Consider the following 14612-nt stretch of genomic DNA (forward strand, 5'->3'; position numbering starts at 1 on the left):
CTAAATTTAATTTCTCTTTTGACTTGTGCTGGCTGTCTTTCTTTTGATTCTTTTGGGGGGTTAATAATATTTTAAGAAGTCCATGGATTAAAGTTAACAAGAAACAAACTCGAAGTGTGTGTTTGTATAGTTTGAGAAGATTTTGTGAGAGGATTTATTAGCGCATGGTGTCTCTTGTATCCTTATTATTTAATTGTACTATGCAGCCAGCGGAAATAAATCCATATTTTTTCCTTTGATTTCATTGAATATTCAGTGTTGAGAAATGAATTACTCTTATCTTATGTATGAACAAACAAAGACTTAACCTGTATACTGAATTTATTCAAGTGATCTGATGATGTAAAAATTACTTATACTAACGATGTATATAATTTAAACTCTTACTTTATTGAAAGATAGGGTTGAACCAAAACAAGAAAAGGACCAATCTCTCGTGTACTTTAAATAGGATTTGCTATTGTCTCAATAGTGAATAGGGTTAAACAAAAACACGCAACAACAACCCAGTATAATCCTATTTAGTGGGGTCTGGGGAGGGTAGTGTGTACGCAGACCTTACCCCTACCCTGAGATAGAGAGACTGTTTCCATATAGACCCCTGACATCCTTCCCTCCAAGAACTTCTCACCTTGCTCTTGGGGAGGAGGTTGCTTACCATCGAAGCAACCCCTCTTGTCTTAAAAACACGCAAATGATTAGTAATTTAATACTGTCTCACTTACTTTAAAGATGAATCTATTATCACGTTGATTAATAGGGTTGAAATAGAAAAAAACGTAGGGCATAGTTATAAACAGAAAATTCCAAGTTCCAACTGCTTGTAAGTCCACATAATGAAGTTTAATCTTTATTAATCGGCTTTATAAAAATTATTAACTTACACAAGAATGAGAATTTATATATAATTTAACCAGGTTTACTTTAATTATTTACAAACTAATTTAGCAGCAAAAAAAGACAAACATTTGATACAAGATAACAAAAATATGTAGTATAATATAACATTGAAAATGACCATATTACAAGCTTACAAAGAAAAAACAAAAAAATTAGAAAGTATGATTGATGCAGTTACAACATTTGCATCAAAGACAAAAGTGTCTTATTGATCCTTTGATAACACAATAAAAATGCAAATTTCAAACTAGTATAAATACACACAATAATTTTCTAACATATTTATGTTTTCAGCAGCTTTGGACTAGAGTTCATAACTTACTTAACCATCACCATTCTATCGAACCTTAGCCATTAGTTTGGCCAGTGTGTTTCGAATATCAGATGATTAAATAAAAAAATTGAAAAATTCACCATCCATGTAGGGGGGAGGGGGGAGGGCGGGCTGCTTTCAGCAAAAGAGTAAGCACGCCGCTGCCTATGACGCATGAACTCACGAACTCTAAATCCTGTACTTTCAAAGTTTCTTTAATTAGAAATTAATAGAGGTTGAATATGTCTGCCCAAATTGCCAGTTGGAAGAGACAACATTTAAGAATGTTTTGGTGACACCGTCGGTAGTGGTGACCTTAAAAGACAAGGGTTGGCCATTGAGATATGCATTGGATTGCCAATTGGCCCCCCAATTTCTAGACATTGTCATCCAGTTTGTTTTTGAGCCTTTAATTTGAACAGATTGTACAGATCCAGCCCCTCCTACATTGCTTATCATCAATAGCTCAAAATAGTTCCTTCCATTAATTGTAAATCTAACTCCACCTTTTTTCACGCAAGGAATCCTGAAAAAACACCCAAATTTTCAAGTCAAAATGCATTTGAATTCCTAAATTTATCGAAAATAACAGCTCTATCTTGTTGTAGGGGTACGATCTGCATACATACTACCTTCCCATACTCACTTGTGAGATTATTCTGAATTTGTTATTGTTGTAATTTGAACAGACTTAGGGGCATGAAATGGTCAGGTTGAAATAAATTTTGTGGACGTTTGAACATAAGAATTGTAATATTCGAAAAAAAAGTAAAAAAAAAAAATCAAGTGAAAATGTTATTTAAAAATTAGAGTTGTGTGTGGAGTTTTTTAAATTTTTAAAAAATTCCAAAATTTATCTTCGAGTGAAAATTAAAATTTTTATGGCCAAACACTAATTTTGAACAAAAGGTAAAATATTTTTGGAAAAAAGTGAAAAGAAAATTTATGGCCAAAGGGGACCTATTGCTTCATAATCTACCCAAAACTTATTGCTTCCAGATAGGCAGATTAATTTGAGCTAAACAATATAGGTAACTACCAAATCATGCTAATAAAAGCACTTTTCATTTATTATCATAACAATATCTAACCAACCAAACCTAAAAAAAAAATATTTATATGTTTTAATAAGTTTCTTTATCTGTCGATTTGGGTTATGTAAAAACAATAATTACACATCAGTCCCAAACAACTAAACAAGTTGATTTTGGTTATATACACTGTCCATATTGGTCCAATCTATTAAATGGTCTAACTTGTATCCAAATTTACCCGGCAATGAATATATGCCTAACTCAATTACAGAGGTGGTATTGTTCCTCTGTAAGTTTTGGTTGTGGATGAGATTCGGGGAAGGGCCGGATCACAAGGACCTATTATATGCAGTCTTATCCTACATTTCTACGAGAGATTATTTTCACGACTCGAAATCGTAACCTACTGATCACATGGCAGCAACTTTACTAATTACGCCAAGGCTCTCCTTCGACGCTCTTAAATTACAATGAGAGAAGTAAAGTACCTTTGATAGAGGACAGGAACAATACCACCTCTGTAAATGCCAATGTTTTCCCAAGCAGGTTGAGCCATGTCAAAATGTGGTCGAGGAGGATTGCACCATCCACCATTGTTGCTAGGAAGAGCATAATTTGGTGGACAAAAATTAGTGGCTGTAATTGTAACATATGTTCCTTTTCTGCACCATTTAGGATCTTGATTGTAATCACACATGATCTTGTAACATTGGCCACAGGATCCTCCATCGTTGAACAATGCAGTACTTAATGCAGCAGTGTTTGTACCATACCCTGTTGAATACAAATTTCCATATCCACAAGCACCCCCTGTCTCACATAAGAAACAAAAACACAATCAACATCTTTATAACAGCTAAGGTTTTTTTTTTGAACTAATTTTTTATGTTATGTTATAATATATGTTCTTTATACCAACATTTTACAAAAACAGCCAAATTTTTTTTGGAATAAAACAAGGTTGATATCATTGGCGAAGCTAGAGATTTATCCAATGATGTTCAAATTTAAAAGAAGTGAAAAAGTTTCCGACAAAGGGTGTTTAATATGTGTTATATACCTGTAAAACATAATATTTTACCTATGTACACAATGTTATTTTTCTACGAAGGTGGTTATAACCACATGGCTTCGCCACTGATTGTTATTGAAAGGTTTGACTGCATATCATTTCTTTATTATCAAGATTCAGCTCATTTTTACTTTTCCCTCATTTCATATTATATGGCAATATTCGACAAGGTTCTTATCACATACCAAAAGTATGTTTTGAACTTGTAATTTTAAACATGTTATGACATTTCTATAATTATACGAGCATGAAATTACGAATAAAACACAATTTGAAGTTAAAAGGCTTTTAAAAATAATTTTTTTTTCGAACAGACTAAAAATGAAAAAGTATCGTATAAAATGAAACAGACAAAATATATATCGAACATAAAATGTTGTGCTTACCCATAGTGCCAGAAGCATCAGATCCACCATAAAAAGTGGCATGAGCACTCTGCCATCCAGAAGCAGAGAAACAATTTGCACTGAAAAAATGGTTACAAAATGCAAATATGACACCCAATGCTAAAATGCCAATGTTGGCCATTTTCTTTTGTTAAAGCAAAGAAACAGAAGAAGAAGAAGAAGAAATATTGAGATTTTTGTGGAGAAAGAAAGATTGAGGAATTAGAATTGGGATCACTTGTGTACAAATAATGGCTTAGCCAAGAAAAGTAGCTGCTACTTATATAGGGGGTTTTGGCTATTTAATACAACTACCTCACATGTGATTACTGCAACTAGGGTGGGAAGAAAAAAAGGACACCATTTATTTTAATGTTGTAAAAGATAATTACAATTTTAACCCCTCAATAACTGATAAATTTTGATTTTGGTCCTTATGATATTTCACTAAGCATATTAATATTGAATTAATTAAAATGTATGTTTATGGACCCCTTACATGGAAAAATTTTTATATCGAGATTATATTTAGTATTTTATTACTTTCAAATATGGAGTAGCAGTATTAATTTAATATAATAATTGGTAATAAAATGATTAAATTGTTAATAATTCGTTAAATGTGTAAAGATTCACATGCAAGCGAATCAAAATTACACATTTTTAATTAATTGAATGTTAAGTATACTTTGCAAAATTTTATAAGAATTAAAATTAAAATTAAAATTCGTTGATATATCAGGGACTTATAATGAAATTTCCCAAATTGTAATTTCTCTGCAGAAATCTGAAAAATGTCTGGACCTTATTCAATTATTCCCATGTTCAGTATATGAAACCTATGTTCTGAACCACATGGTTTTCCCAACAGAGAATCAGTATAGATCAAAATCCCAATCTCAATTTTCTCATATTTTTCCAAAGTATTTTCTTGTTTGTTTATGCGACAAATAACTAATTTATTAAATGTTCTTCATAGGAAATATAATAATATTTCACGTCAATTTTATCTCACATGGCCTTGCTTTGACATTACATGCATCTGTCCCATCATTCTCATGTGTAATGCACATGTTTGTGTTTTAAAACCTTTTTTATTTACTATTTTACTTGTCTTTGTGGTCCAATTAAATATTAATGATTCTGTATTATGCTTTGTACCTAGGTGCTAATTCCTTTTTGTTTTAAAATATTACCTATATTTTATAACTTAACGACAATTATACTAAGATCTATCTTGATAACATTTCCTGCAAATCTGCCCATCTAGGCCGGTAAGATCGGTGTAAATCCATCTTTGAGATATAGTATAAAGAGGGGGTTCCTCTTTTTTTGTTTTTTATTTCTTTTAATTACTTTTATGCTAATTAATATGATTTGATGTAAATATTAAATTGTCATAAGCCATTTCCAAGCTTTGCTTGGTACTTTTAAGTGTTTCTCGTGAAATTTTAGTGTGCGTAACATAATAAATAATGTCAATTACTCGTTTTACACAAGAAACGACTTTGCTACGATAGACAGACAATATATTTTGATCACCAAAAAAATCGAGTAAATAATCTTAGTAGTCATTTTAGAAATAGCATTATAACTAAAAAGTTATTCAAAACCTGATCGAAAAACCAGCGCTTTTACTACCATTCAAGAAAATGTTGAAATCCAGCTGGATAAAGTTGTTGGCACAATCCTTTGTACCACAAGTGTGAAAGCATTCCATTTATCACCATTTCGTATATACAAAAGAAACAAAAAAAAATTAAATGTAATTAGATTAAATTTGATTTTTTGGTCAATAAGGTTGGTTGATCACAAGTCTTTCCTCATTTACACCAAATTATGCCTTTAATTACGGCGTGTATCGAGAGAAAGTAGAAATATATCTTTATATTTTGTCTTTAGACTTTAATAATAGAAAAATAATATTTTTGGAAGAAAATATGTGTTTAATGTTTTCCAATCTTGACAATACTTGAAACTACCCATGTGATCATCGTCTCCACCGTCAAGCAAACAGTTAGTTGATAGAAGAGTCTACCCTATGCTTTTTTCAATACCCACCATATGTTTATTATTTTTCTTCTTTTTTTGAGACAAAAATACCCACCATATGGTTTTTTTCTTTTTCTTTTTCTTTTTCTTAGAGAAAAATAGGCACCATATGGTTTCTGATAACAAATTGTCAAACATGACAGTACAGTACGTCGACACGTATATTAGAGGCATTGGCTGTATAAAATCACAACTAACGACTGATTATATAGTTAATATATTGCATGCAATCTACTTATTAAAAAAGACATTTAGAACCTTAATCATAAGAATATTTGTCAAGCTTTTTGTGATCCACAATATTTAATTTTTTAAAAAATTAAGAAAGAATTAACTTTTTTTCCTCCAAAGTTGCCCTTGTAATAAAGAGTCTCGAAGTATCGGTTATATTTCCAGTGAACAAATTAAAGAAAAGTAAAGGTTAATATGCTTAATGTTATTGATAATTAATGTTAAAACGTAAATCTTTAATATGTGTAAAAATAAACAAAAAGACAATTAAAGTGGACCTGAGGGAGTATCTCTTTTCGAATGTCTCGCTAAATTAATAGTTCACTAATAAAAAATTTAAGGGCAAATTTAGGAAAAGAAACTGAAAAATAACTTTTCATTTTCCTAAAACGCTAAGTATTTCGAAACAAATTTAATTTATCAAAAAATATTTGACATAACAAAGAGTATTATCTAATCCAATCAAGTAAAACACTGTTGAATGCTAATCATTTGGACATTTTAACAAGTAAAAAGTTTGAATGGTTCAAGGTTTGAAATAGCTGATGATCTGTTTCAGAAATGATAAATATATCCAGTTTCCAAAAAATATATTAATATGCAAATAGCTTACAAAAATCTTGTAAAATCAAACTTGGACTTCTTATCAAAGAAGAATGTGAAGGGGACAATTTTGCACAAAAGAGGCAAAAATATAAAGAAAAAGAAAAGGGCACCGCAATTGTTGCCAGGAATTAGAAAAGCTGTAGAACTATTGACTGGCCGGTCTATCATTTTATAACTCCAGTCGTAAGCGGACCGTGGGAGCATGGGGGGCGATATCTGCTTTTTTGACTGATAGAAAGCATCTCTCTTTTGTCCCTCCTGACCGAACTCGCCAAAAAATCATTTCTGCACGTTGCCACACAATCTAACGACAGTGAAACCGTTAGGTACTTCTTATGGTCCTGCTTCAACCACCCTTCCTTCTCTACCTTTTTCTTCAAAAACCCCCGATATGTAACGAAAAGATTGATTGGTTTACCGCATCCATGAAAGCGCTTGCCTCTCTAGTGGTCATTTACCTTTCTAAAAGAGAAGAGAAGAGAGGTAGTCGCAGCAGAGACTGAGAACACCAACGGAACACTCTCTTACCCCCACTGATCAGCTAGTTTGCAATGACGACCGGCCCACAAGCTACTCGATTTTTTTTCTTAGCAAACTCAATCCGTAGAGTAACAGAAATGGAGTTTCTCTTATTCGTATTCACAGCTACTCTAGGAGGAATCGGCTCCAGTATTATTCTTTCCTTGAGAAATTGGTAAAAAAACAAAAGCAACTTGTATGACTTCTTTAAAGCTTTCAGATTTTCATCCACTTGTGCGGTATTTTCTATATCTAATATATTGTCATTATTGTTTTTACATCACCACATTTTCATCATCCAATAACGTTCCAACATTTACTTTTGGTCCAATATTTGTTAGGTTAATTTAGACTAGTTAGAGATTTTTATGTCGCTAGAAAATGTATACCACTTCACCTCAGACCAAAGCTTCCACTCTGTCCTAGGATGGCTCAAAGAAGAGAGGGATACCTCTCGCACCATCTTTTTACCATCTACTAACGTTGGTTCATCCCAATCTTTAAGGAAGAGATCGACGATCCAAGTTCTTTTACCACGCGAGAACGTGTAGGCGAGAAAGCCCCTTACTCCTCCCAGTGTTTGTCATGTTGCACTGTTTGTTAAGAACCATAGAGCAATCTATAATAAGTTAATAACTCAACATCATTGTAAAAGCAGAAGACTGTCAATAGCTAATGAAGTACAAGACGCAGCAGAACATAATGTAATTTGAGTATTCTGCCAACTAAAAACAGAGGCAAATTTACGCATTGAGGTCAACACTGAACATGTCAAACACAGACAAATAAAAGAATGTGCTGCTCACTAAGGAAATTACACTTGATCAAGCACCTAATCTACCAGAAAGAAAATACTAGAAGATATCAAGGAAAAAAAATAACTCACCACATACGGGCGGTCGTGAAATCTATAATTAGTCTACTCTGATTACAGATCAATAACCTACGGTTAACACGGGTAACAACTGAGGAAAGAAAAAACAATAGAACATGGAGCAGGCACTCATAGCACATAATCTCTGTATTCTTCCAAGTTTGACCTTTAAGCACCACCTCCATGGATCGGCCCAGTAGTTCTGAAACCACGTCCCCTACCACGAGTTCCCCTCCCACGTCCACGGCCTACAACAACAAAATAACCTTAGTTACAGAAGGCAAGTATTGATAACTAGCAGTTATTCGTCCAGTCCACGTCTATTCGGAGATGCATCTTCAACCGCGAAACAGAAAGAACACGGGCATTGCATAAACTCCATTCCAGCGTGGATTTTCAAGAAACTTATAATGCTTCTGAACAAAACTGTTCACAGCATGAAGCATACCACATGCAACGCGGTAAAAAATACCCATGAAATATTAAATTTTGAGAGGGCAAGGTAAGGAGTTGATCATCAGCACTGAATTAAATATGCAGAATAATCCCCAGAACATAAACTATGGAAAGCAAAGCTCTACCTCGGCCCTGCATGGGTGCTTCTTGATTGTAGAAGCCAGCATCTTGCTGGGTATCCTGAGGGCCATTGTACCCTCCCCTTCCACGGCCACGGAAGCTACGACCTCTGCCTCGACCTCTACCCCTACCATAGCTCCGATTGCGATCATACCCACCATCATCGTATTCAGCCGACATAAAGCCATTTCCTGGATGTGATAGCAGCCAGAACGTCATGAACAGAACAGTAATCATTTTTACTCGCATTCTTAAAATCAGCCAATTACACTATGAAGTAGAGCAACCCTCTACTCTTTCATAATACCTGACATATAGGGGCATTTATGTATATGGTCAAAACAAGAGAGTATTCCTTCTTTTTTTAATAATGGTAGAAGAGAGTACTCCTTGTATATGTCATGAAAATCTCACTGACTTTAAGCATAAGAATTCAAAACATCAGGTGGACGTCCAGACATGACAAAATCTGAAGTTGGCACTTAACACCACCATCTCAAACGAGCCTACATTTCATTGAAGCGGTCAAAATGAATTATTCCAACTTATAAAATTGTAATTTTCAGCGTACAACTTCACTCAAATGGAAATCTACCTCGTAGCAAAAAGCACACACACTTCTATACATGTATGTATATGTTAGCTGTTGCTGGGAAAAGGATGTTCAGGGTTGACAATTGGCTTTTTTATCAGACCTTAGTATTCATCTTTTTCTTTATTCTTTATTTCCATAAGATCTTAGCATTCGTCATTAATGAAGAACATTATTGCAGAAGAATATATAGAATTGGCATATCTCATTTTGCTTTGATGATATATATTATTTTTAATCAGCATAGTACGTGGTAGCAGTCTGAACCTCGACTAAGGCAAACTGGAAGAATTCACCTAGTGTCGACCCCGCCCGGAGTTGAACCTTGGCCTCCAAAGGTTGTCAAACCAACTTTTCAACCACTAAGCCACTCCCTAGGGACGTGATAATAAAAATTTATAGTATTCTTTCACCAACAAAGTAAGATAATTTAATTGAGATAATATGGTTTTCTTAATGTTCTCTTTTTTTCATTTTCTTTTTTGTGATGCTGAGATAGTATGGTTTCTCACAAAAAGTATGCGTCTTTAAATTCTTCTTCAGAAGGGTGTTTTTAAATTATATCTTTACCTTCTTCAACCTATACTATTCAAGAATTTTGTGCAACACATCATTAAATACATAGCATAACCTGATAAAAACATCTGCAAGAGCAAAAAGACTAGCTATAGCATTTAGTGATGATCTGAATACTTTCCGGTAATATTTTCTTCCGTCCTTTTCTCTAGTTAAACTTTATTGACTTGGTTCCTCATTCTTTGGCTGAAAGATTTTCTAAAATGCGATCTATCTCCCAAGAAATGAATCCCTTTACCAGGACATGTATGCACAATTCCTCCTACCGCAGCAATGAATCCCTTTACCAGGACGTGTATGCATAGTTCTTCTATGTCTGCTTTTATGTAAAGGAAGAGAACAGCTTAGATAAAGGTGATGTCTGCCTTTTTTTTTTAAAACAAAATTTAAAGGTAACAGTTAAAAATGATTTTTATTCCATCTAAATATTGAACAAATAGAGGGCCATTCACCCAACGTTCCAACTTAATATCCTAGAAGAAACACTCGCACAATCAAGAGAACAAGCCAACCTCCAAAAGCATCAAAACATCTGTTTACAGGAGCAAGCTGAAAGTCTTACATGAACTGTGGAGCCCTTATAAAAAGAACATTTAAAAAAAAAAAAAAGCTAAACAAGAATGCATACCTGCGAAACCTCTAGACCTTCCCCTTCCTCTACCACCGCGGCCTCTTCTTCCACCACTAGGTGATCCTTCTAAATATTCAGATATTAGCAAATAATACCATTCTGTTTTACATATTACCAGTATTTGCATCCTTTTAAAAAATATAACAAACCTCCATCGTAATCAAAATCTGTGAACACTTTCACCTGGTCTGCTGGCAATGGTGGTTGGTATCTGCAGGCGAGAGCAAACCATGAGGCCACAAGCTTTGCAAAGTCCTAGCTTCCAAGTATATGTGGTCATCATCATAATACTTGCATGATGATCACATATTCTATAAGACTTGCACATTGAGCACCATTTGAATGATTGCAGTGTACACAAGTGTAGACCTCTTCAAGATTGGAACGTTAAATACTGACTCTCTTTCTTAACTAATTTTTCAACCACGTATATCACTCCTACTACTAGTAATATAATAATAAATCAATTTTTTTATAAAGTAAACAGCTTGGGGCAAAACACACCTGTATATAAGTAAACCAAAAAGGTAGAAAAACTACAAAAGGACATAGTTTTCTATGAAAGACACCCAATCTTCTATAAAACATGGGACTTCATGGGTGCCCAAAATAATAAATTAAATTAACATATTAAACCCCATATCGAGTACAGGACAAACGAAGTACTTCAGAATAGGAAGATCTACTATCGCATGCATTCCAGAGTAAGATAGAAAATATTACGTAGAAGACTCAAAAAATGAATGAATATTAAATCTGATGTGCTATAGTTGCTGAGGACAAAATTTCCACTATAAAAAGACCAAAAAATACTCACCCCACTGAAGTCATATCCAGCTCCTTTTTTGAGAGAGTTATTGTGATCATTGAGACATGCCTGGTGGTTTCGAGACTGCAGCCAATAATAAAAAAGTTATGTATAGAAATAGAGCAATAGATGGGGCACCACAACTTTAATTTTTTTAAAATAAAAATAACAATCTAATTCCCAAAGCTTCAATTATGCACTTACGGTAGGAGGCCTTCTTCAAGGGGTTCCCATGTATCAGTAATGTCAGTGGATGTAATAGACGTTATTTGGTGAAGACCAACAATCCTCCTCTGCACAAAGCCATGTCAATATCCAAAATTCATCAGAAATCGAACACATAGAACAACAGGAACAATAAAGGAGATGTATTCACATTTTACCTTAATCAGTTCCACAATTGTTACTGTCTTGTTGATTGCCCTTCCCATTGCCTTGAACACAATCTCATCTGATCCTTTTTCCTACAAATGTTGCATAAATAACAAGGACATCAAGTTCTCAAGAGCGACACCATACAGGATAATATTAAATATAGAATGGTAAAAAATATGCATGCACATTATAGGCGTAAGCAAGGTCTGAATAACTAGGTTTTAAAACTTTTTTCAAGTATTGACATTAAAATCTCCAATGCCCCATCATGCAAAAAGATCAACAAGGGAGTGGGGGTTCCATAAAAAGAATAAGAAATGGTAGTTTCCACCTCTGTTTTAAAAGGCAGAATTGGGACTCGCCCGAGGCTCGGCCTTGGGAAGAGCACTCGTAAAATGCCCTGGGCATATGTGTGGGGCTTAGTTCCGTGAGACTTACGCCTTGGCCGTCGGGGCTTACGCCCCGGACATGCCCAACGCACAGCGTATTGGGCTCGCCTAATAGAATTTTATGCAATTGCATGTAACTAACCTTGTAAATCCTTACATTTTCTTAATAAATCGTTGACTATTCAAAATTACTTTTTTCTTAATCATAAATTATTAAGTTGAGAGTATTTTATGTCATAATTAAAATAAAAATTATTGTATGTTATCTACTAAGACTGCTATGATAGTAGATTTTAAATAAATCTTTCATTTAAAAGTATTTATTTATTAACTTTTATTATGTCTTTATTATATTAGTCCATAACTTTTTTTATAATTATTTTCCTACATATTATTTTTTCATGTTTATGAGATACAATACTTATTAATTTAATAGCTCAGTATTAGCTAGTAAATATTTACAAATAATTAGTTATCATGATATAGTATGGTGAATTATGTGTCACTTTATTAACTTGTTTAAACTTAAAAATAAATTATGCTAGAGAATCATATTTAAATTGTGAATTATATTTTTATATAAATTCTCTTTCAAATAGAAAGCATATTAAATAAAACGAGTATTTTAAAAAAAAATCAAATTATGATATCGAAATTGTTTCAAGATTCATTACTCCTTAAGAGATACATATAAGATTTCACATCGAATACATTACTTTTGATGTTTGAGTTGTAACGACGTTGCAGCTAATTTGCATATTATGGTGTATGTCATACCTTTTGTATTATTCATAGTTGAATTATAATTTATAAGTATTTTAAATGAATTATTTGTTATAATTTTGCGATTTTAATGTAATATTTATAATTATTTTTTATTTTATACTATCTTAAAATTGTTAGTAAAATTTAAAGATTCATGGGACTTACGCCCCATGTCTCAGGGCTTACGCCTCGCCTCGTCAGAGGTAAAACGCCTCGCCTCACGCCCCGGCCTTTTAAAACATTGGTTTCCACCGAATTAAGCACGAAATTATTTGCTGATGATTACTCTTCCTTTTAGCTAATTCTAGACAAATTGATAAGATTGAGCGCATATAACTCAGGAGTGCTTTGATAATAATAAGACATGATTTATCTCTAACTAAATATATACAAAAGCTAATACACCAACCAGGAAAATAAGTGTTACTAATGGCACTATAAGCAATGCTAATGCAACAAATTAACACTCTTCTACTCTTTCACCCAAAAAAGTGAAGGTGAACTCAAACCAAAGAAAGAAGTTAGATTACAAACAGTTCCACTGCCTATATCCAAGCACAAACGAACTTAAGCATCTTCAAAAGCATAAAACGAACAAACATTTTCAAATATTACATATTGCCATTTAAGGTGTTCTCAACATGACCAACTCCCAATCCATTTTCTATACAAATTTCATAATTTTAACTATACAAAATCCTACAAACTATGCAAATTTTAATTTTTGATGAGGTGCTTTCAATCAACTAAAATTTTATTCCATCATAACTTCAATATTTCCTTCTACTATTACAGTATTACCAATAAATTATATAAGCCAAATTTAACGAAGCACAATATATAACAGGATGGAGGCAGTAGAATAGATAAACAAGCACATAACAAAACAAAACTGAAATTTACACAAAAGCAAACACATCAACCAGGAAAATAAGTGTTGCAAGCGGCAGTACAAGCGAAGCTAATGCAACAAATTACACCGTCTTCTCAATGCAAGCTAATGCAACAGAAGCATAATAACAAAACAAACACTTCTAAGAATTACACATTAGCATCTTAGGACATCTCAAAACGATTGGCACCAATCCATTTCAATGCAAATTTAACAATTTTCATATATTAGAATCCATTAAACAACATTTTCCATCATGACTTTAAAACTTCCTTCTACTATTACTAATAATAAAACACACACATCAGTATTTACTGGGTCTAAGAAATTATTAAACGGGATTGAATCAGTAAAATAGATAAACAAACAGCAAATCATTAAAAAAAATAAAAAAAAATTAAGAAAAAACTCACCTGAAGCAGGGTCATAGCATAGGTGATATAGCTGCGCATGCGACCCTGACTGGTAATCCGAATCTCATTCTCGTCAATGTGTGTTTCTGCCCTTGGTTTCTCCACTTTTTGGTACCGATCCATCTATAATTCACAAATCGTAAACAAATATTTAAAAGCCAAACACAAATTGTCCAAATTATAACGAGGAAGAAGAAATTAAGCTTACAAATGAAAAAACTTAGGGTAAAATCGATTAGATCTGAGAATAAAAGGATGTAATTAGCATAATAATACCTTTGGTAAGAATAAGGATAAGATAATACTCCTATTATTGTTCTTCTCCACGAAAAGAAGAGCCCTCTTCTCCGGCTTCGTTTCTTCGTTTACGCCCTAACCGCTTTACTCTTATTTTCTTATCTTTTATAGCGCCGGCTTTCTTATCTGCCCTAATTACCGGTCCAACCGGTTTTCTGTTCAAGCTTATCCACGTATCCCTCAGCTTTTCAATTTATTTTCCGAAAAAACTATGTGTCATTCTTTGATTGGGCACAAACTTAAGGGCCCGTTTGGCCATAAGTTTTTTTCACCTTTTCCGAATTTTTTTTACTTTTTTTCGAAATCAATAT

At 33.3% G+C, this 14612-nt stretch overlaps 2 protein-coding genes across 3 annotated transcripts; both read right to left on the minus strand.

Annotated features, from left to right (window-relative positions):
• Positions 1-979: 979 nt before the first annotated feature.
• LOC104247319 (expansin-A11-like) lies at positions 980-4038 on the minus strand. Its single transcript, XM_009803291.2, has 3 exons — positions 3706-4038; positions 2736-3057; positions 980-1739 (listed from the first exon to the last, which is right to left on the minus strand). The coding sequence occupies exons 1-3, from the start codon at positions 3845-3847 to the stop codon at positions 1433-1435; spliced, it is 771 nt and encodes a 256-aa protein (XP_009801593.1). The 5' UTR covers positions 3848-4038; the 3' UTR covers positions 980-1432.
• A 3783-nt stretch (positions 4039-7821) lies between these two features.
• LOC104247320 (uncharacterized) lies at positions 7822-14394 on the minus strand. 2 transcript variants are annotated; one of them, XM_009803293.2, is made up of 9 exons: positions 14281-14394; positions 14005-14127; positions 11554-11634; positions 11375-11463; positions 11180-11254; positions 10512-10573; positions 10360-10425; positions 8569-8754; positions 7822-8235 (listed from the first exon to the last, which is right to left on the minus strand). In XM_009803293.2, exons 2-9 carry the CDS (start codon positions 14125-14127, stop codon positions 8156-8158), a joined length of 762 nt encoding a protein of 253 aa, XP_009801595.1. In that variant the 5' UTR covers positions 14281-14394; the 3' UTR covers positions 7822-8155. The 2 variants fall into 2 exon arrangements, with proteins under 2 accessions (XP_009801595.1, XP_009801594.1); XM_009803292.2 differs by having other exon boundaries at positions 10360-10428.
• Positions 14395-14612: the final 218 nt, after the last annotated feature.

The sequence above is a fragment of the Nicotiana sylvestris genome, chromosome 4 (assembly GCF_000393655.2).
Source record: "Nicotiana sylvestris chromosome 4, ASM39365v2, whole genome shotgun sequence".
In the NCBI taxonomy this organism is placed as follows: domain Eukaryota; kingdom Viridiplantae; phylum Streptophyta; class Magnoliopsida; order Solanales; family Solanaceae; genus Nicotiana; species Nicotiana sylvestris.

Coding starts and splice junctions, on each gene's coding strand:
- LOC104247320 (XM_009803292.2), bottom strand. CDS start 14,127: ATGGATCGGTACCAAAAAGTGGAGAAACCAAGGGCAGAAACACACATT. Junction 11,464..11,553: donor CAATTGTGGAACTGATTAAG/GTAAAATGTGAA, acceptor GGCTTTGTGCAG/AGGAGGATTGTTGGTCTTCA. Junction 10,574..11,179: donor CTGGATATGACTTCAGTGGG/GTGAGTATTTTT, acceptor TCTCGCCTGCAG/ATACCAACCACCATTGCCAG.
- LOC104247319 (XM_009803291.2), bottom strand. CDS start 3,847: ATGGCCAACATTGGCATTTTAGCATTGGGTGTCATATTTGCATTTTGT. Junction 3,058..3,705: donor TGATGCTTCTGGCACTATGG/GTAAGCACAACA, acceptor TATGTGAGACAG/GGGGTGCTTGTGGATATGGA. Junction 1,740..2,735: donor GTTCCTGTCCTCTATCAAAG/GTACTTTACTTC, acceptor GTGTTTTTTCAG/GATTCCTTGCGTGAAAAAAG.